Source organism: Chiloscyllium plagiosum, unplaced genomic scaffold (genome assembly GCF_037043375.1).
Source record: "Chiloscyllium plagiosum isolate Xiang-an unplaced genomic scaffold, Cpla_swu_hap1 HiC_scaffold_2, whole genome shotgun sequence".
Taxonomy (NCBI): domain Eukaryota; kingdom Metazoa; phylum Chordata; class Chondrichthyes; order Orectolobiformes; family Hemiscylliidae; genus Chiloscyllium; species Chiloscyllium plagiosum.
The window spans coordinates 149,014,622-149,036,700 of NW_028270140.1; the positions used below are offsets into that span (position 1 = coordinate 149,014,622).

The following is a 22,079-nucleotide window of genomic DNA, read 5'->3' on the forward strand; positions in this document are numbered from 1 at the left end:
AGTCGCCCAAGGCTGGAATTGAACCTGGACCCCTGCTCTGTGAAGCGGCAGTCCTAACCACTGAGCCACTGTGCCGCCTCCAGGAATGAGACCTAATGAAGAGCTTATGCATGAAACATCAATTCTCCTTGTCCTCGGATGCTGCCTGACCTACTGTGCTTTTCCAGTACCACACCCACAACTCTAATCTCCAGCATCTGCAGTCCTCACTTTCTCCAAGTAGCAACATGGATCCAGTATTGATATAGGGATAGTAAAGGAATAATTAATTAAGCTAATTAATTAACAACAATGGTTAATGGGTATTTTTTGGATTGGAGGAAGGTTTTTGTGCAGTTGCCCAGAGGTTGGTGGTAGGATCCTTGCTTTTTCTGATATACATAAATGATGTAGATCTTGGTGTGTAGGAGACAAGTTCAAAGTTTGCGAATGGCACAGAACTTTGGGAAAATTGTAAATTGTGAGAAAGACAGTTCAGAGGTCCAAAAGAACATTGACAAGTTGGTGGGCTGGTTGGATAGACTGCAGATGAAGTTTAATGTAGAGAAATATGAAGGGACGGACTTTGTTACATTGAGGGACAATATAAAATGTAGGGTATTGTCCTAAAGGGTGTGTAGGAATAGAGAAATCAGGATGTATCTAAGTTGGTAAAGGACAGGAGGACAGGGCTGTTAGGAAAGCACACAGTATTTCAGGCTTCATAAACAGAGGCATAGAGTACAAGAGTAGAGGTGTTATGATGAACATACCTAAGAACCTGATTAGTCCTGAGCTGAAGCATTACATACATTATAGAGAGGATGCGAATGCATTGGTGAGAGTGCAGAAGAGATTAACAAGAATGTTTTTAGGGAAGTGGACTGTTCAATTAGGAGGACAGGTTGAAGCAGTTGGGACTGCTTTCCGCAGTCAGATGTTCAAGATGAGATTTAAAAGAAGTTTTCAAAATAATGAGGGGTCTGAACAGTGTAGATAGGGAGAAATTACTCCTGTGCATGGAACAAGAACCAAGGGGCACAGATTTAAAGAATTTTGCAAAAGGAGCGAATGTAAGGTTATGAGAAAAGTACTTGCTGTGTGCAAACGTTAAGGTATGGAATGCAATGTCTGGAAATGTGATGGATGAAGATTCAATTAAGGTTTTCAAGTGGGCATTGGATGATTATTTAAATAAAACAATATGCAGGATTCTGGACCAAAGACGGGTGATTGGCTCTAAGTTAAAAAGCTCACACAGTGCAGACATCAATCTTCCCGTGTCTGTGTGGGTTTCGTCTGGGTGTTTCAGTTTCCTCCCTCAGTGCAGGTTAGGTGGCTTGGCCATGCTAAACTGCCCATGGTGTTCAGGCATGTGTAATGTAGGTGCATTAGTCAGGGGAAATATAGGATAGGGGAATAGGTCTGGGCGGGTTACTCTTCAGAGGGTCGGTGTGGACTTGTTGGCCCAACTGGCCTGTTTCCACACTGTGGGGAATCTATGAGCAAGCGTCCTCCTTCTGTAACAATTGTACTGTAACAATTCTGCAACTGTTATTAAAGATGACCAAAACCATACTGTTCGAGATATACTTTCTCTAATAGCCTGCATAACTAAAGCTTATCTTTTTAAATATATGTTCAATTTCCTTTATAATAAATAACCTTTTGTTATTCTTCATTAAAACAACTAGAATTTCCTCACACCTTGGGAAATCTGCAGCCATTCACCATGAAAGGAATATTCTTTTCTCCATTCTTCCTGCCAAAGTGAACAACTTCATATTTTCCCCACATTGTACCACATCTGCACCGATTTTACTCATTCACTCAACTTAAATATAACTAGTCACAGCTTCCTTCTGTCCTCCCTATCTTTGGAAGCACTGTGGGGATTTGGGGCAGAGGGGAAAAGGTGCTTTTTAGGCTCCTAGTTTGTCAGGTTTTTACTTTCGCAGGATACATTGAGCCCAGTATAAGGGACCAGCACAAAACAAAGAGTCACAGGAAAACAATATGTTCATTGATTGGCAGAACATTACAGTGCAGTACAGGCCCTTCAGCCCTCGATATTGCACCCACCTGTGGAACCAATCTGAAGCCCATTTCACCAATACTATTCCATTCTCATCCATATGCCTATCCAATGACCGTTTAAATGCTCTTAAAGTTGGCGAGTCCACTACTGTTGCAGGCAGTGCGTTCCACACACCTACTATGCTCCGAGTAAAGAAACTACCTCTGGCATCTGTCCTATATTTATCATCCCTCAATTTAAAGATATGTCCTCTCATGTTAGCCATCACTGCTAATAAGCCCATAAGACATAGAAATGGAAGCAAGACCATTCAGCCCATCAAGTCCACTCCTCCATTTAATCATGGCTGATGGGTGTTTCAATTCCACTTACCCGCACTCTCCCCGTAGTCCTTAATTCCTTGTGAGATCAAGAATTTATCAATTCCTGCCTTGAAGACATTTATCTCCCCAGCCTCCACTGCGCTCCGTGGCAATGAATTCCACAGAATCCTAGACTAGCACTGCCAGACCCCTTTGTACTTTGGCTTTATGAATTAAAAAGTAATTCATCCATGTGTTCATTTTTCCAAAGTGCAAGCCCTCGCACTTGCTCACGTTGAATTTCACCAGCCACTTTCTGGCCAGCCATGGTTAGTTATTTGGCTCTCTGTTATAGGTTACTTTCAGAATGAACTTAAATAGCAAAGACTAGTAGGAATTAACCAAAAACAAACTAAGAACTAAGTAAATAAAACAGATTCAGGGCCAGGCCGTGTGTTGTACCTGAATGTGAGAGCTGGTGGACCCCATTTTGGCTCAGAGTAACCACATTTGTCACAAGCTTTAGTTGGTTGGAAAATTAAAAATAAAAGGTAAAGGAGAATGAAGTTAGTGATGGGGTTGATTGTTACCACAAAATAAAAGGAAGGCACAGTATGTGTGAATCTCACATTGTACCAAGGAATCATACAAGTGCAGGGAAACTCATTAAATAGGACAAACTTAAAGGCTGTGGATCTTGATGCATGAAGCATTTGGAATATGATGTGATCTCAATTATTACAGAAGCATGGTTACAATGAGATCCAAACTAGGAACTTAACATTCAGGGATAGATATTAAGAGTGTGTTGCTGGAAAAGCACAGCAGGCCAGGCAGCATCCGAGGAGCAGGAGAATTGACATTTCAAGCAAAAGCCCTTCATTCAGGGATAGTTGACCATTCGGAGAGACAGGAGGAGTGGAAAAGCTGTTTGGGTAGCTGTTAATAAGAAATAAAAAGAGGACCGTTGTGAGAGGTGATTTAGGCTCGGATGATGAAGTATTCAGTTGAAGTTTGATTGACTAAAGTACAGGTCAGGCAGAAGCCTTCATCAATAGGAAGGAATTCTACTTGCTAATGCACAACTGAGCAGCAAGCTAGATCTTGAAAATGCTGACCAGGTGGATGTGGAGAATGTGTCATGAGAGAATCTAGAACTAAGGGTCACTGTTAGAAAACAAAGGGTTGCCCATTTAAAACAGATAAGGAGATATTATTTTCTCACAGAAGATTGTACGTCTTTGGAACTCTCTTCCCCAAAAGATGGTGGAAACATAGTCTTTGACCCCTCTGGTTGATGATTCTCCCATGAGGGGAAACACTCTCTCAGCGTTTACCCTGTTAAGTCCCTTAAGCTTCCTTTGCTTGTAAGACAATCCCTTCATACAGGGATCATCCTAGTGAATCTTCTCTGAACTGCCTCTTCACTGTATTCCTCATATAGTGGGATCTTATATTTGGGATAATTTATTAAACCTGCCTCATTATCCATTACCAGATCCAAACTAGCTTGCTCCCTGTTGGCTCCATGACATATTGCTCTGGGAAACTTTCCCTAATGCACTCGATGAATGTGTTGCATAGCTACCCTTTCCAATTTGACTTACCCAATCAACATGAAGATTAAATCACCCATAATTATTGCTCTATTATTTTTCCCTGAACCTAATATTTGTTGATTTACCCCCTTTCCTAAAGAGTAGCTATTATTTGGGGGCCTGGACACGACTTCTATAAACATCTTTGCTTTTCTTTTTTTTTTACCTCCATCAACCCAATGTATATTTCACATCATTTGATGCTTTAAAATTAAGTACCATTACACTTTGAATGTCTGGTAACATGCTGAAACAATAATTGAACTCCTTTGGAGGTCAGTCTTAACTTTTTTTTTCCACATTGCTTTGCCATCAAGGAACCAAAATGATCACAATGATTTACTGTCACATCGCATGGAGATATTTCACAGTACTTAGTATGAATGTTTTTGGGGTGCGGGGATGATTTTTATTTGGAAACAGTGGCAGTGCCTTGCTCTACATTCTGGTTGAGCTTAGTAACCGAGTCATAAAGTCATACAGTAGAAAGAAATCAGAGTTAACGTTTCGGGTCCAGTGACCCTTCTTCAAAACTGATGGTAGCTAGGAAAAAGATGATTTATATACAGTAGATGGGGTGGTTGGAGTATGGGGGAGAGTAAGCAATAGTTGAAGATAGCCTACAGAGAGACGAAAACAGTTGGACAGACAAAGGAGGGGTGAAAAGGTCAGTTTGAAGGAATGTACAACTGCCACAATTGTCCCCATTAGCAGCTATTCATGCTTACCTTGTCAAGACCGTTCAGGATCTTATATACTTCAATCAACTCACCTCTCACACTGTCAACACTAGTGAAAAAAAGCCCAGCCTGTCCAACCTTTCCTCATAGACGCACATGCACATAACAGGTTCTGGAGAGCATTTGTTGAATTGAATTGAATTTATTGTCATGTGGATCGAGGCACAGTGAAAAGCTTTGTCTTGCGAGCAATACAGGCAGGTCACAGGGCTAACTAAATAATAGGTAAACAGCAGCAAAAACAAAAACACAGGTGCAGGCGGATGTTAAGGGTTTGTGAGTCCATTCAGTATTCTAACGACAGTAGGGTAGAAACTATTACAAAACCGGCTGGTGCATATGTTCAGGCTTCTGTACCTTCTCCCTGATGGTAGAGGTTGTAGAAAAACACTGCTAGGGTGGGATGGATCTTTGAGAATGCTGGTGGCCTTTCCTTGACAGCGGGACTGGTAGATGGATTCTATAGATGGGAGGTTGGCCTTTGTGATTGTCCTAGCCAAGTGCACCACTCTATAACCATCTCTGATCTTGAATGGTACAGTTGCCATTCCAGGTAGTGATACATCCAGACAGAATGCTCTCGATGGCACACCTATAAAAATTGGCAAGGGTATTCGCTGTCATGCCAAATTTCCTTAGCTGCCGAAGGAAGAGGAGACATCGTTGGGCCTTTGTAACCAGTGCATCCACATGAAGAGTCCAAGAAAGCTTGTTGTGGATGACCACTCCCAGGAGCTTGACACTCTCCACTTGTTCCATCTCTGTGCTGTTAATGTGCATGAGTAACATCCCACCGACAGTCAATAATGAATTATTTTGTTTTGCCAGCATTTGAGTTAGGTTGTTCTCAGTGCACCATTTTACTAGGTCTGCCACCTCCCCTCTGTAGTCTGTTTCGTCGCCATCTGAGATTCGACCGACTATGGTGGTGTCATCAGTGAACTAGTCTGGTATTTGGCGACGCAGTCATGGGTATAAAGTGAGTACAGTAGGGTGCTTGTCCCCAATCTTCACTGACTGCGGCTGGTGGGTCAGGAAACTGAGGATCCAGTTGCAGAGAGTGGGGCTTAGTCTGAGATCACAAAGTTTAGTAATCAGTCTCGAGGGGATAATAGTGTTGAAGGCTGAACTGTAGTCAATAATTAGGATTCTTATATAGTTTTTCTTGGTGTCAAGATGTTCTAGGGAGGAGTGAAGGGCAAGTGACACAGCATCTGACGTGGATCTGTTGATCCGATAGGCAAATTGGAGTGGGTCAAGAGTAGTGGGGAGGATGAAGTTGATTATTGCCACAACCAGCTTTTCAAAGCACTTCATGACCACTGAAGTTAGGGCCACTGGGCGGTAGTCATTGAGACAGGCTACATGAGACTTATGCACAGAGATGACGTTGGCCCTCTTGAAACAGGCAGGGACAGTGGCCTGCTGCAGGGAGAGGTTGAAAGATGTCCGAAAAGACCTCTGCCAGTTGATCTGCGCATGCTCTGAGTACACGGCCTGGTATTCCGTCTGGTCCCATTATGTTCCTTGGATTCACACGAAGGAAAACTGATCAGACCTCTGATGCAGTGACTGTTGGGATAGGTTCGTCAGAATTTATTGGAATAGATTAGATTAGATTACTAACAATTTGGAAACAGGCCCTTTGGCCCAACAAGTCCACACCCACCCTCGGAAGAGCAACCCACCCAGACAGATTCCCCTACACCTAATACTACGGGCAATTTAGCATGGCCAATTCACCTAACCTGCGCATTTTTTTTGGGCTGTGGGAGGAAACCGGAGCACCTGGAGGAAACCCACGCAGACACAGGGAGAAAGGCAACTCTCCGTGTGGAGTTTGCACAGAGGCGGGAATTGAACCTGGGTCTCTGGCGCTGTGAGGCAGCAGTGCTAACCACTGTGCCACAGCAGTGCTAATCACTGTGCCACCATGCTGCCCATAGGTGTTACCTCTCCACTGAAATTCTGCTCAAAGTGAATGTGGAAGGTATTGAGATGATCTGGGAAGATAGGTCATCGTCTGCTATCTTGCACTGTCACTTTTGTTTAGAACCAGTGATGTAATTCAGTCCTTGCCATAGTCACTGGGTATCTGTCTGGGTCTCTAGTTTGGATCAGTATTGGTCCTTGGCTGTCTTAATGGCTCTGCGAAGGAGGTCATACTTGGATTCCTTATATTTAATTGGTTCTCCTGATCTGAAGGCCTCACACCTGGTGTTTAGCAGGTTCTGTATGTCTCGATTCATCCAGGGTTTCCTGTTGGGGAACACTCAGATTGACTTCCTCTGTATACAGTCCTCCACACACTTGCTGATAAAGTCTGTGACAGTGGTGGCGTATTCGTCCAAGGTACCTGCAGACTGTTTGAACATGGCCCAATCAGCCGATTCCAGACAGCACCGGAGTTGATCCTCTGCCTTCTCCGACCAGCACTGTACCTGTATCCGCAAGGGGGTCTCCTGCTTGAATTTTTGCCTGTAAGCCTGGAGAAGCAGCATGGCATTGTGGTTGGAGTTCCCAAAATGACGCCAGGGGATGGAGCGATAGGCTTTCTTCACAGTGGTGTAGCAGTGGAGTAAAATGTTCGGGTCCCTGGTGGGGCAGTAATGTTCTGGTGGTACTTGGGCAACACCTTCCTTTGATTGGTGACTTCAATCAAGCCAGTCACAATAAACAGGGCATCGGGGTGTTCCATCTCCAGGGTGTTGGTGGTGGAGTACAGCACATTCAGAACTTCCTCAACCTTTGTTTGTGTTGGTATGTACACAGCAGTTAGTATAGCAGCAGTAAATTCCCCTGGTAGATAGAAGGGGCGGCATTTGATGGTGAGGAATTCAAGGTTTGGGGAGCAATGGCTGCCCAGCGTTGCCATGTCCGTGCACCACAAATTGTTGATTAAAAAGCAAACCCCTCCACACTTTGTCTTATCTGAGGACGCTATACAGTCCTTATGATAGAATGTAGAAACATCTTAACATGAGCAGCAAAAAGAAGAAAAAAATTCATGACTGCATAAGAAAAATGAGTGTACAGTTTGCAGAAAACACAAAAATACAGTTAGGGATTGGGACAAGCTTATGCACTTTGGCAAGAAGGATAGAAGAGAGATTTGGGGGTCCCCTTGCACAAAGCAGAATATGCCAGCATCTGAGTTAGGCAGGTAATTGGGTAACTAGAGTCCTTTATTTCAAATACCATAAAAGTAGGGAGGTATTGTAAAAAATATACAAGGCACTAGTCAGACCAACCCTGGAAAGATACTTTGGCATTAGAGGCAGTCCAGCGAGGGAATCAAGAGTTATACAGTAAAGTGGAGTTGTGGATTATTAGATCAGCCACTATCTTATTGAATGGCAAAGCAGATGTATTAGGGCAGAGTAGTTTGCTCCTGTGGTCTAACACTTTTTCCACCAATATCCTATACAGACATTCAATCCCAATTAAATATCATTCCTATCTTAAGTTTTTAATTTCCTAATTAACTGATGAGGTCATAAGTCTTCCCCATCAACAATTTTCTATACATTCTTAAATATGATTTGTTACATCACCATCTCCATTGAGTTGCACACACACTAGCTTCATCACTGACTTTACCTAACGGGAACCCAAGAAAACCCCGTCTACTTACACTGCTAAAAGTTTCAAAACTTCTTTCTAGTTTGGAAAGCGTGGACTGCCACAAACCATCCTTCTCTAGTAGCGAACCACTCAACAGAAACCAGATTGTGATCCTTGGTTTGTTTTGCTGAATGTTGTAATACTTTAGGTAGTTTATCTTATTCTGAACGTGAGCCACGTATTTTCTTGGAAATGATGGTTTTGAACTTGCTGTTCAAAATGATTTTCTGACTTCCATGAAAAGAAACAAGTCACATTCACAGTTCTGAAAACTAAAATCTCTTTTTCTCTCCACTTCTGAATTCAAGTTCCCAAATAATAACAAAATCGAAAGAACTATGGATTCTGTAAATCAGAAACAAAACCAGAAATTGCTGGAAAAGCTCAGCAGGTCTGGCAGCATTTGTGAAGAGAAATCAGAGTTAACGTTTCGGTGACCAGGGTTCTGAGGAAGGGTCAGCAGACCTGAAATGTTAACTCTGACCTGGATGCAAGTTTACTTGCTGAGCTGGAAGGTTAATTTTCTCTTAATTCATTAATCCTGATTTCTCTTCATAGATGCTGCCAGACCTGCTGAGCTTTCCCAGCAATTTCTATTTTTGTTTTCAAATACTAACAATGTTCTACAAACATTCATCACATTACTTATCCTAATACTAGCAAATTTAGCTCCCACATACTTATTGAGGAATATTGTAAATAGTCAAGGACCTGGTATTGCTTCCAATCACAGTCCAGTGATTACAGCTTGCCAAGTTGAAAATGATCTGTTAAGAAAAATTGCCTCATGAAACTATTGGCAAGTTGCCAAGCTGAATTGAAAAGTGGAAGGACAAAGGAAGCGAAAAAAAAAAGTGTTAATGAACTGAAAACAGCTCACTTGGGAGCAGTGAGAAGTGGAGTTCTACAGGAATTTGTTCCAAGTCTTCTGGTAGATACACCATGATCCTACATATGCCGACATATCGACATTGACAGCTTGCTGCACAGCTGGAGGTGTTGGCGCCTGGAAGATGTTCTCCTCTTTCAGTTGAATGTAGAATATCACAACTATTTCTAGGAAGAGGGGGAAGCATTCCCCCTGGTGCCCTGACTTATTTACTTGTCAATCAACATGAGAAAAATGTTGTTATTTAGCCCTCATCTCATTTCTGGGAGCGACACAAACTGACTACTCCTAATAAAATGACTACTCCTGAAGTAGTTCATAGCTGAAAACCAGATTTGAGACATCCTGAAGTTATGAAAAGTGCTGCATAAATGCAAGTTTTTACCCCTCATTAAACTGGTTGAATAATTGGAATTTTGGAATGGAATAATTATGAAATTTTCTTCTTTCTGCACAGTAGGTTTTATGCAAAGGAACAGAAACTGTCTACACAACTGCTCCATCTTGTGGCTGACAGCATTTCTCCAGTCTATCATATTCAGCTATAATATTTACATACTTCATACACTTTTGGATGCTTTTAAGAACTTGCATCTTCTTCCTATTGAGTCTTAGCTGTTAATCCATACAGTTTTCAGACAGGTTGGAAAGTGCAGACATGAAGGCATTTGGTATGCTTTCCTTTATTGGTCAGAGTATTGAGTACAGGAGTTGTGAGGTCATGTTGCGGCTGTACAGGACATTGATTTGATTAGATTTGATTAGATTACAGTGTGGAAACAGGCCCTTCGGCCCAACAAGTCCACACCGACCCGCCGAAGCGAAACCCACCCATACCCCTACATTTACCCCTTACCTAACACTACGGGCAATTTAGTATGGCCAATTCACCTGACCCTGCACATCTTTGGACTGTGGGAGGAAACCGGAGCACCCGGAGGAAACCCACGCAGACACGGGGAGAACGTGCAAACTCCAGTCAGTCGCCTGAGGCGGGAATTGAACCCGGGTCTCTGGCGCTGTGAGGCAGCAGTGCTAACCACTGTGCCACCGTGCCGCCCATTGGTTAGGCTACTGTTGGAATATTGCGTGTAATTCTGGTCTCCTTCCTAAAGGAAAGATGTTGTGAAACTTGAAAGGGTTCAGAAAAGATTTACAAGGATGTTGCCAAGGCTGGAGGATCTGAGCTACAGGGAGAGGCTGAACAGGCTGGGGCTGTTTTCCCTGGAGCGTCAGAGGCTGAGGGGCGACCGTATAGAGGTTTACAAAATTATGAGGGGCACGGATAGGATAGACAAAGTCTCTTCCCTGGGGTCATGATATCCAGAACTCGAGGGCATAGGTTTATAGTGAGAGAGGAAAGATATAAAAGAGACCTAAGGGGCAACTTTTTCACGCAGAGGGTGGTACGTGTATGGAATGAGTTGCCAGAGGGTGTGGTGGAGGCTGGTACAATTGCAACATTTAAGAGGCATTTGGATGGGTATACTAATAGGAAGGGTTTGGAGGGATAGGGAACGGGTGCTAGCAGGTGGCACTAGATTGGGTTGGGATATCTGGTCGGCATGGACGGGTTGGACTGAAGGGTCTGTTTCCATGCTGTACATCTCTGATTCTATACAAAGAGATTGAGTCAAGATCAGAGTAGTGTTAGAAAAGCACAGCAGGTCAGGCAGCATCCGAGGAGCAGGAAAATCAACTTTTCAGGGAAAAGCCCTTCATCTGGAATGAGACAGGGAGCCTCCGGAGTGGAGAGATAAATGGGAGGTGGGTGGGGCAGGGGAGAAGGTAGTCAAGAGTACACTAGGTGGATGGAGGTGGGGATGAAGGTGATAGGTCAGAGAGGAGGGTGGAGCAGATAGGTGGGAAGGAAGATTGTCATGAGGGCCGTGCTGAGCTGGAAGGTTGGAACCGGAGGAAAATGGGGGATGGGGAAATGAGGAAACTGGTGAAGTCCACATTGATGCCCTGGGATTGAAGTGTTCTGAGGTGGAAGATGAGGCGTTCTTCCTCCAGGCATCGTGTGGTGAGGGAGTGGCGGTGGAGGTGGCCCAGGACCTGCATGTCCTCGGCAGAGTGGGAGTTGAAATATTGGGCCACAGGGTGGTGGGGGTTGATTGGTGCGGGTGTCCCGGAGATGTTCTCTAAAGCACTCTGTGAGAAGGCGTCCAGTCTCCCCATCAACAAACACATCGACCTGGACCCAATATACCAACCACTACAGCGGACAGCTGAAACTGACAACCGGAAGCGGCAGGGACAGACCACTATAAACACCGGAGGAAACATCAAAGAAGCGCTTCGCAGGAGGCTCCAAAGCACTGATGATGTCACCTAGCCAGGGGACGAAACGTTTGCAACAAAAACTTCCAGCTCGGCGAACAGAACCACAACAGTCTCCCCAATGTAAAGGGGGCTGCATCGGGAGCAACGGATACAATAAATGACATTGGTGGATGTGCAGGTGAAACTTTGATGGATGTGAAATGCTCCTTTGGAGCCTTGGATGGACGTGAGGGGGGGGGGGGGGGGGGGGGGGGGGGGAAGGAAAGAGGTGTGGGCACTGGTTTTGCAATTCCTACGGTGTAAGGGGAAGATACCAGGATGGGAGGGTGGGTTGTTGGGGGTCGTGGACCTGACCAGGTAGTCATGGAGGAAACGGTCTTTGCGCAAAGCGGAAACTTCAACGCATGCCACCCCGACCATCTCTGACACCACCCACCCTTTCCTGGGCCTCTCCATCTCCAATGATGACCGACTGAACACTGACATATTTTACAAACCCACAGCTACCTGGATTACACCTCAGCCCACCCTACCTCCTGCAAAAATGCCATCCCGTATTCCCAATTCCTCCACCGCATCTGCTCCCAGGAGGACCAGTTTCACCACAGAACACACCAGATGGCCTCCTCCTTTAGAGACCGCAATTTCCCTTCGCACGTGGTTGAAGATGCCCTCCATCGCATCTCATCCACATCCTGCACCTCTGCCCTCAAACCCCACCCCTCCAACCTCAGCAAGGAGGGAGCTTTCCACCCTACCAACCTCTGCATAAACTGCATCATCCGCTGACATTTCCACCACCTCCAAACAGACCCCACCACCAGGGATATATTTTCCTCCCCACCCCTTTCCGCAAAAACCGTTTCCTCTGTGACTACCTGGTCAGGTCCACGCCCCCCCTACAACCCACCCTCCCGTCCTGGCATTCTCCCCTGCCACCGCAGGAATTGCAAAACTTGCGCCCACACCACCTCCCTCACCTCCATTCAAGGCCCCAAAGGAGCCTTCCACATCCAAAGTTTCACCTGCACATCCACCAATATCATTTATTGTACCTGTTGCACCCGATGCAGTCTCCTTTACATTGGGGAGACTGGACACCTCCTAGCAGAGCACTTTAGGGAACATCTCTAAGACACCTGCACCAATCAACCACACCGCCCCATGGCCGAACATTTCAACTCCCCCCCCCCCACTCTGCCAAGGACATGCAGGTCCTGGGCCTCCCCCACCCCCACTCCCTCACCATCAGACGCCTGGAGGAAGAATGCCTCATCTTCCACCTCTGAACATTTCAACCCAGGGCATCAATGTGGACTTCAACAGTTTCTTCATTTCCCCTTCCCCCACCTCACCCGAGTTCCAACCTACCAGCTCAGCAACATCCTCATGACCTGTCACTCCTGACATTCATGAATGTAAGAAGATTAATGAAAAAAAAAGTGACAATTATTTCTTACAATGACCTGTTTATGCACTATTTGAAGGCATGATGCATGTTTAACAGATAAATGTAAAAGAAAGTACGATAAATAATTCAATGAAGAATTACAGGGCTGTGTGAACAAAGGCAGAGGACTGGAATTAATTCAACAGATGGGAACAGCATAACTGTAAAATTCCCTGACAAGTTGCACAGTATCCTGACTAAGAAATACATCACCATTTCTTCTGTCACAAGGTCAAAATCCAGGAATTCCCTTCTCAGCATCACTCTGACGTGCCTACAACATTGGGGCTGCAGCGCTCCACAGAGATGACTCATCACCACCTTCTGGAGAGGAAACTAGGGATAGTCAGTAAGTGTTGATCTTTCCACTGACACTAACAAATCCTATTAAAATACTATAGAATAGATCCAACAAAAAGCACGGGTAAGACGAGCTCCTGTGCCGCATCATTGAGGATTTGGGGTATGGGTGTTATAGGCAGTGTTGACTCTTTTGTGTTGAGGTGCCCTGTAGTATTTGCTTTGTCCACATTATCTCAATGGTGAATTGTCAGGGTGACCAACTACACCAGATCCTCTGGCTGTCCTCACTCAATGCTCAACATAGCTTCCAATTTCTCTCTTGACAAAAGCATAAGGGTGGTACATTCTCTCCATTCAGAACTCAGCAGGAATCCGGAAGACTTTGTATGTGCCACTTTCTATTGAAATCACATTCCTCAGCAGAGGCATGGTCCTGTTCTGTAACTTACACAGCTATCAGCAGAGTTCCTTTCCAAGGACTTCAGTACATAACAGTGAACTGGCACTAGGGTCCAGTACTAAACACCAAGTACGTACTTGAGACACTGTTTTTCAGATAAGTCAAACGAAGCCCAGTCTCTCAGGTTGATATTAAAGACCCCATGACAATCAGTTAATTTTCTCTAGTGCCCTAGTACAGTACTACCATGACAGTACTATGTGGAATGGTATAATCCTGGATGCTGAATTTGGCACCAGTTGTTTTGCAAAGTTGACAACCTATCCATCGGCTCTGCCCATCAAATAGAAACACAGTGGAACACTGATTCAAATCTCTAAGCCTTACTTTCTGGTGTACAGAAATGGCCCAGCAAGTATGGAGATAGCTTAGCTGTCATTCAAGTATTTTCTGGGTTCACGGCCAAGACAGATTAATGTCTTAAAAAAAAGCATGATTATTTTTAACCAAAATGCTCAGACACTGACCGTTTATTGATAAAGTTTCTTCACTTGACCTGCCTGTGCTCATGAAGGGTTTGATGATCAGATACAATGTAGGCAGGTTGAAGTGTAAAGCTCTTAATTGTAGTCAGCCTTTGTGGTTTGACTTCAAAAACAGCAAATCCTTCTTCAGTCACATTTCTCAATCACACAGCAAGTTCACATTTTAATATGAGATTACAACCTAAAGCAAGTAAAGGAAGACCAACATCACCTTATTCCAAACAGGTTAGGACAATTGAAATTCAATATTCACAAGACACAACAGAAGGAAGGAGCGGTCTCCTACACCTTCAGTATTAATAGCTTTCAACCAACTATTCATTTGATATGAACCAGAGTTATCAATCCCCAAGTACACCATTAGATTGGTTCCAGAGTAGTGTTCTCCATTTACAAACAAAGCCAGCACGCTCCTGATAAATACACTTTCTAGAAACAGACATATTAATAGAAACAGTGGTCAATCTGTGAACTGGCACACACTGGTATTGGCAGTACTGAATCAGTGTATTCACAGTCAGCCCCAACCAACCAGGATGATGTGAACCAAATTGTAGAAGCGCACTTATTTTGACAGTGCCAGGTTGAACAATATTCAAACCATACCTTGTAGACTGCTACCGTGAACTGCTGCACAATGCTGCCATTTGTTAAACACCGATGATTCACAAAGCCCAGAAGGAGGGCATCCTTTCCCAAAGGAAACTTAAAAGTGGGACATTGATGCTTTTCAATTTTGGAATGGTTATGCTCATTACTCTTTCAATGCAAAGCTGCTTTAAAATCAAAAACAGGATGTGGGTATAATTGAATGTGTTGTAGTTGCGATCATGAGATATTGGGCTGCAAGGATGGGGAAGGGATGCTGGTTGTGTAGCTCATGCATTTCACTCAAGAGATGGTAATGCTTGCAGACATACAGCAAGAACTGAACACTGTAATCAAACCAAAGGCTTGGAGGAAAATGTACAAGAAAAGGATATGATGAGAAGAGATAGTGCCTGTGCACTGTTCAATCAAATGAAAGGGAGCAAGAAATTAACCTGAAATAAAGACAAAACGGGAAGGAAAAAACTAATCCCATTTTCCTTTTAGTTCCACCCTTTTTTTTCCCAGAAATTATGTCCCATCTTTTTGCAGAGGTGGTGGTAGTGGAATGGGAGAAACTGGCGTAGAGAATATCAGGACAGGACAGTCTGGGTACTTTATTACAAATCAATAAAAGACTCTGCACAAAGAATCTGACAAAAACAAATACTTAACCAATTATTCAAAATACTTTCATTGTAACATTTTAAAAAAATTAATCTTATTTTTATTTTTTGCAAAGGTATCTGCATTTCAACACATGAAATTTGATTTGTTTCCACATAAAACCACAGTTCCCAAATACTGGTCATCTCAGAAAAGGCGCAGTCTGATGATGTAACAACTCCAGGAACCTTTTTGGTCAAAAGTATTAGTGATTCAGATCTCAGTTACAATAAAAGATTAACTTAAAAGGGAAAAAAACCCAGCAAGATAGTCCCAAAACATAGGGAAACTTACAGTCATGCATAGAGTATTCCTTGCCCGCTGCAATATCAACTTCTGAAACCTAGCCTTCAGCACATTTCAGGCTTTGAAAGATTTCCTGAGTAGGGATATTCAGAATTGTCAAAGCATGTATTCCTTGTAACTTGGAATTGCATTTCCCACTCTACACCCCACCCTTCAGTTTATTCTCTGCATACTTTCTTGGTGTCTCTCACAGATTGAGATGTACACAACTGAAAAAGGCACCACCTGCAGCACCAGAGCAGGATCCACACCAACTGACAGTCCTTAGGATTAAGGAGAGTTGGCCTGCATTTAGCAAGGTGGGTTTGCAAGTCAATACAATGAAAGATCACTTAAACAACAAGGGTTACAAACCTTGTGTAGTGATTACCTGTCACTGACCATGGGAATAGGGAAAGAAACAGACAGACAGAGACAGAGATACAAAACAGACATGAGTTAGTTGGTGACTGGAATATGCTGGTGCTTTGTTTTATTTCTCACCCTCCCTTCATCCCACTCACCCACCCACCACATGTCTTCCCCACAGCATTTTAAATACAGCCAGTTGACAGGGTCAGATAGCGAAGGATGGTCAGTTGACAGTGTGTGCACCTTGCGAACGCATCTCAGTCTCCTATAGGAACCACACATTTCTTCAGAGAAAACTGAAGAGCAAAAGAGGATTTAAATGCGGCTGGCACTTTGTTGGGTATATAAAGTTCAGGACAAAGACTTCACAGTCAAATGTAAATTGGATGATACTGGCGAGAGTTCAATTTCTTTCTGCAAGTTGGACACGTGTGTGAATTTTTGAGACTGTCCCGGATGCACTGGCTGCAGAAAACATGACCACATTTTGTCGAGACAATAAGTCTCCCACTTTGGACAATCTAGAAAAGAATCAGAAATAACATTTGGTTATAAGAACTCTTCTACATAACAGCATTGTGGCCAATCTAATTGTAGACTGAACTTCACTACTTGGCCCTCTTCTTGTAACCACTGACTCCCATGTTGATCAAAGGTCTGTCTAACTCAAATTTGAATGACTCAGCTGCCTCTGCTCCCTGGGTGACAGAAATCCAAAGATCAATAACCCTCAGAAGACATTATTCCTCATTTCCATTTGTAATGACAGACTCATACCTATTCTCTCAGCAGCTACCCTCACAAGCAACATCACAATCTTTGATTAAAGAAGATCTTCTAAACTCAGGGGCGGGCCGGAGAGCGCGCGCGCGGGCCGGAGAGCGCGAGACGACTGGTAGGGAGTTTATTTTGAGTGTCATTAATGCCTCAGGTAAGGGGGAGAGGTTCAGAAGATGGGATCTTCATTGTGACATTCAGGTTAGTTAGCTCAATTGGCTGGATGGCTGGTTTATGATGCACAGCGAATCCTCCAGCACAAGTTCAATTCCCACACCTGCTTTGGTCTCCACCTCCTTACCTAAATCACCAATACAGATTGTAAGGTGTTAAGGCTCCGACATGGAAGCTTTTGTGGCTCTGCTGGTTTGTTTACCAACCTGACATTTTTCCCACTAAATGACCACTCACTCATCTTGCACAGTAACTTTCTTTGAACATAGATTTTTTAAAGGCATTCACGAATGTGCTAATACTAAAAATCTCAGTAACATCTACTGACACTCCTTTATACATTCTGTATTTTTAAAATCTCAAAAAACGCTATTAAATTTGACCCAATGACCCCCAGCTTTGCTTGGGCTACTTGATGTCAAAGTTGTTCAAACGTGGTCTTGATGTCAAGGGCAATGTCTGGAATTTACCTCTTTTGTCCACTTTTGAACCAAGGCTGTAATTGGTCAGAAGTTAAGTGGCCATGAGCACTATCTATCCTGTCAGTGAAGTATATCTAGGGCTGGTGATAGTCCCCGAGACAGTGGGTAATGAATGGCTCAGTACATCATGCTAGACTGTTGCATCATTAGTGGGCAGGATAGCATTCCCAACTTTAGCACTAGCCTCCAAATGACAAAGAGGAGGACTTGGCAGGGTTGCCCAATCGATGCCAGATGGTTCATCTGATTTCATCCCTTTGGGAAGGTTTGTACAACTGAGTGGCTTGCTAGCCCATTTCCAAAGGCAAAAACAATGACTGCAGATGCTGGAAACCAGATTCTGGATTAGTGGTGCTGGAAGAGCTCAGCAGTTCAGGCAGCATCCGAGGAGTAGTAAAATTGATGTTTCGGGCAAAAGATGAAGGGCTTTTGCCCGAAACATCGATTTTACTGCTCCTCGGATGCTGCCTGAACTGCGGTGCTCTTTCAGCACCACTAATCCATTTCCAAAGGCAGTCAGGAGTCAAACTCAGTGTCATGAATCTGGAGTTACATGTAGGCCAGACCAGATTCCTTTCCCAAAAGGACATTATTGAAACAGATGTATTTTTACAACAGTCCACAGTGCTTTCATGGTCATCTTTCAACTTTTAATTCTGTTCAATTTATTCAATTCAATTTGCACCATTTGCCATGATGGGATTTGAACCTTAGCTCCCAGAACATTATTACTGCCTCAGATCACTGGTGTTACTGATTCAAAGTAACATTCAAAATGTGAATTCAATATATATTTGAAAGGAAAAATTAGCAGGTTGTGGGGAAGCGAACTGGACACTGGGATCCAACTACGAGTCAGCAACAGACACACTAGTCTGAGTAGCCTCCTTAGATGCTGAAACCAATGTCTTACCTCTGTATAACCATCCATACATATGGGGCAGCTAATTGTTCCTGAGCAAGCCCTGCGGTGTGTTTGAACAGATCTGTCAAAAACAAAAGAAACAGATGCGACTATGTAAGGTTCTTGCTTCACTAGTTATAAGTCGGCATTCAATTTTATTCAACTAGCAGAAATTCATGTTATTTACTCCTTTTGTTCCTACCTCCTAAAAAGCAGCTGACTGACCAGTCCAGGAATGGCTGGGTCAAGAACACCACACCGAAAGCAAAACCTTAATGGATGCAAAGAATGAGAAGACAAATGGGGCTGCAACAGATGGAAGCAGAGTGCTCAAATAACTTCTTCTGGTATCCAAAGGTCTTCCATCAATTCTGTACCAAATGAGAGGCAGCACCACTAACTGAGTTTACAGCTTGAAAGACTGCAGTCTGGGGGTCTTTAAAACAGCATTTTACGTGTCTGCTAAAGGTGGTCACCTTTTCCATCAGTCCAGCAAATATAGAACAGCTTCATCAGCAACTCATTCCAACCTAGAAGTAGAGTGCCACTCAATCATCACTTGATCAGAATTCTGGAGCTCCCTGCCTGAAAGCACTGCTGGATGACTCTGCCACAGGTCAGCAGAGATTCAAAGCAGTTCATACCCATTTCTTCAAGGGCAGTGCTGACCAACCATGTACCACAGGGATCAGCGCTGGGACTCTTGCTGTTTGTTTTGTACATTAGTGATTTTGACGTGAATGTCACAGGTATAAGTAGTAAGTTTGCAGATGACTCAAAAATTGTGGCGTTTTTGATAGTGAGGAGGATGGTCTCAGACTAGCGTCTGACACTGACCAGCTGGTAAACTGGACAATGGCAGATAGAATTTAATCCGGCATTTTGGGAGGCCTAATAAATGAAGGATTTAAATGAATGGTAGATCCTTAGGGAGTGCTGGTCCATAGATCCCCGAAGGTGTCAGCACAGGTAGACAGGGAGATGAAGGCAGCATACAGAATGCTTAACTTCGTTAGCCAGGATTGCCTGGGATGGAAAGTCTCAGTTACGAGAAGCTGGATAGGCTGGGCTTGTTTTCCCTGGAGCAGAGGAGGCTGAGGGTGGAGGAGGTGGGGGGTGAGGAGGAATCTGATTGAGGTGTACAAAATTAAGAGGTAGAGATAATGCAGATCATGAGAATGTCTTCCCCATAGCAGACATGGCTAAGACCAGAGGGCAGAAGGTTAAGCTAAGGATAAGTGGTTTAGAGGAGATCCGAGAAAAACAAACCTTTGACCCGGAGGGTGGTAAAACATATAGAATGTGCTGCTGTGATGGGGTGAAGGCAGGTACTCATGCAACATTTAAGAAATACGTAGACGTGTATTTAAAATGTCAGGACAGTAAGCTATGGAACAAGTGCAGGTAAATACGATTAGTGTAGTTTGGTGTTTGCTGGTCAGCATAGACAGTGGGCTGAAGGTCAGTTTCCATGCTGAGAGAGTCTCTCAGTGGCATTTAGGAATGGCCAACAAATTCTGGTGATGCCCACATGCCATGATCAAATAAATAAAGATGGTCAATCTTGGCTTTGGAATGGGGTCAGGGGTGCTATCACTGCAGAAAAAATTCCATTTGCTCCGTGTTCTCCTTTTACTGCAAGCAGTTTACCCACCAAAATGACATTTTTCCTTCAAGGACTCACTGGTTGCATACACTCCATATTACACCCACCCAAGCAGAAAGTGGTACATAGATCCACTGGGATGTAGGCTGTAGGGAGTCTCAATGTGGTGCATTTAATATCTTCAGTCTTTCAATTCATAGCTGAGTCAGATATAATCCTAATCCAGGAGGTAAAGGATGTGGAAGAACCTTTCAAAACAAAAACTGGTTCATTCTTGCCAAAGTACAATTGGTCAATATTTAGTATCAAAGCAAGGCCAATTAGTTTAAACTCAGTGTTGGAAAGCTTTTAGAAATAAGAATTTGGGATAAAATTAGTCACCCCTTAGGAAAATGCAGATCCATTAAGAACAGCAGCACCAATTTGTTAATAACAAATAACATTGAACTAACTTGCTGGAGCTTTTGGAAGAGTAACTGAAAGGGATGCTGTATATGGACTTCTAGAAAGTAAATGGACAAAGTGTAACACAAGAGATGTGTCAGCAAAGTCATAACTCCAGTACTGTAAGTGCCAACAAGGCTATAGTTTGTTGGAGTGCCAGCAAACAGTAGTAATTAATGTGTGTTTTTTGGATTGGAGGAAAGAGTGTAGTGGAGTTCCTAGGAGTTGGTATTTACATTTTCTTCATTCTAATTTGTTCATGGATGTAGGTGTCACTGGTTAAGCTAACATTTATTCCCCATCTCTAATTGCCCAGAGGACAGTTAACAATCATTGTGGGTCTGAAGTCCCACATAGTCAATTCCAGGTAAAGGTGGCAAATTTATTTCTGGAAAGGACATTAGTCAACCAGAAGGGTTTTTAATGAAAATCAAAAAGCTTTTTAATACCAGATATTTTATTTTTAAAATTTCACTATTTGCCATGATGATAATTCGTGGGATGAGGGCATTATCAGCATTTATTGCCCATCCCAAATTGCCCAGAATCAACCATATTGCAGTGGATCTGGAGTCATGTGACCAGACCAAGTAAAGATGGCAGTTTCTTTCCCTTTTTCTGATAACCAGCAATTGATTCACGGTTATCATTAGATGCTTGATTCCAGGTTGTTATACAACTCAAAAATCTACCAACTACTGTGGCGGGATTTGAAACCATGTCCCTGCAACATTACCTGGGTCTCCGAATTAACAGTCCAGCAATAATACCATTGGGCCATTGCCTTCCCTTGCAGCATGTTGCAGAAAATGAGCCTGACATTCTGGATTGCTAGTCTGGTGACATTACCACTAAGTCACTACCTCCCAAATTGGGTTCTTTGCTCTTCCTCATATGGATAAATAACCCACTGTTCAGTGTACAAGACACCATTTCAAAATTTATGGACGATATGAAACTTGGAATCAGTATGAACTATGAAAAGGGATAGTGTAGAACTTCAAAAGAACATAGACAAGTTAGTGGAATAGGTGGACGAGTGACAGAGAAAATTAACGCAGAAAAGGGTGAAGTAATTACTTTGATAGGCTAGTTATTTCTGGTGCAGGCCAGCTGACTGTGTACATGGTTTTTAAAGGACAGTACTAAAGAGAATCGTCTCACCTTTTTGCCTTTTAAAGAGAGTTTCTTACAGACAATGTCAAACTGAACAAGCTGAACCATGAACTGCAGGGAAAGGACACAGACTTAGCACATATGATCAGTGCTGTGAATGTATTCAAATTCAAACTGGGTCTGTCGTCCTCTGAATTAAAACATAAGACACAGCTGAGTCTGGAGAAAATTCTGGAAAAAAGATCAAAGACCACCCAGAAACCATCTGTGTACACCTTTGAAGTTAGCAGAGGAATTCAACAGGCAATTTCGGGAATTAGGTGTGATGGAACAAATCATGTCTGTTTCAAATCTATTCCTTCAAGAAAGCATCAGTGGGTTGGCTACCAATTTCCATCAGGTGTTTGATTGACAACAAAGTGAAGTTGAAATTGAGATAATTATTACACAAAATGATATTGAGCTGCAAGTTCAACCGAGGGACAGCAACCTTTGAGGGCTTGTAAACATA

General features: G+C 43.3%; 1 protein-coding gene across 1 annotated transcript in view; it reads right to left on the bottom strand.

Annotated features, from left to right (window-relative positions):
* Positions 1 to 15,339: 15,339 nt before the first annotated feature.
* rnf4 (ring finger protein 4) overlaps positions 15,340 to 22,079 on the bottom strand; it is a 66,652-nt gene continuing 59,912 nt past the window's right edge. The window contains exons 7-8 of the mRNA XM_043704051.2: positions 18,412 to 18,484; positions 15,340 to 16,586 (exon numbers count right to left, since the gene is read on the bottom strand). Coding sequence (XP_043559986.1) covers positions 16,437 to 16,586; positions 18,412 to 18,484 — 223 coding nt within the window. The 3' untranslated portion in view covers positions 15,340 to 16,436. The remainder of the gene's footprint in view (positions 16,587 to 18,411; positions 18,485 to 22,079) is intronic.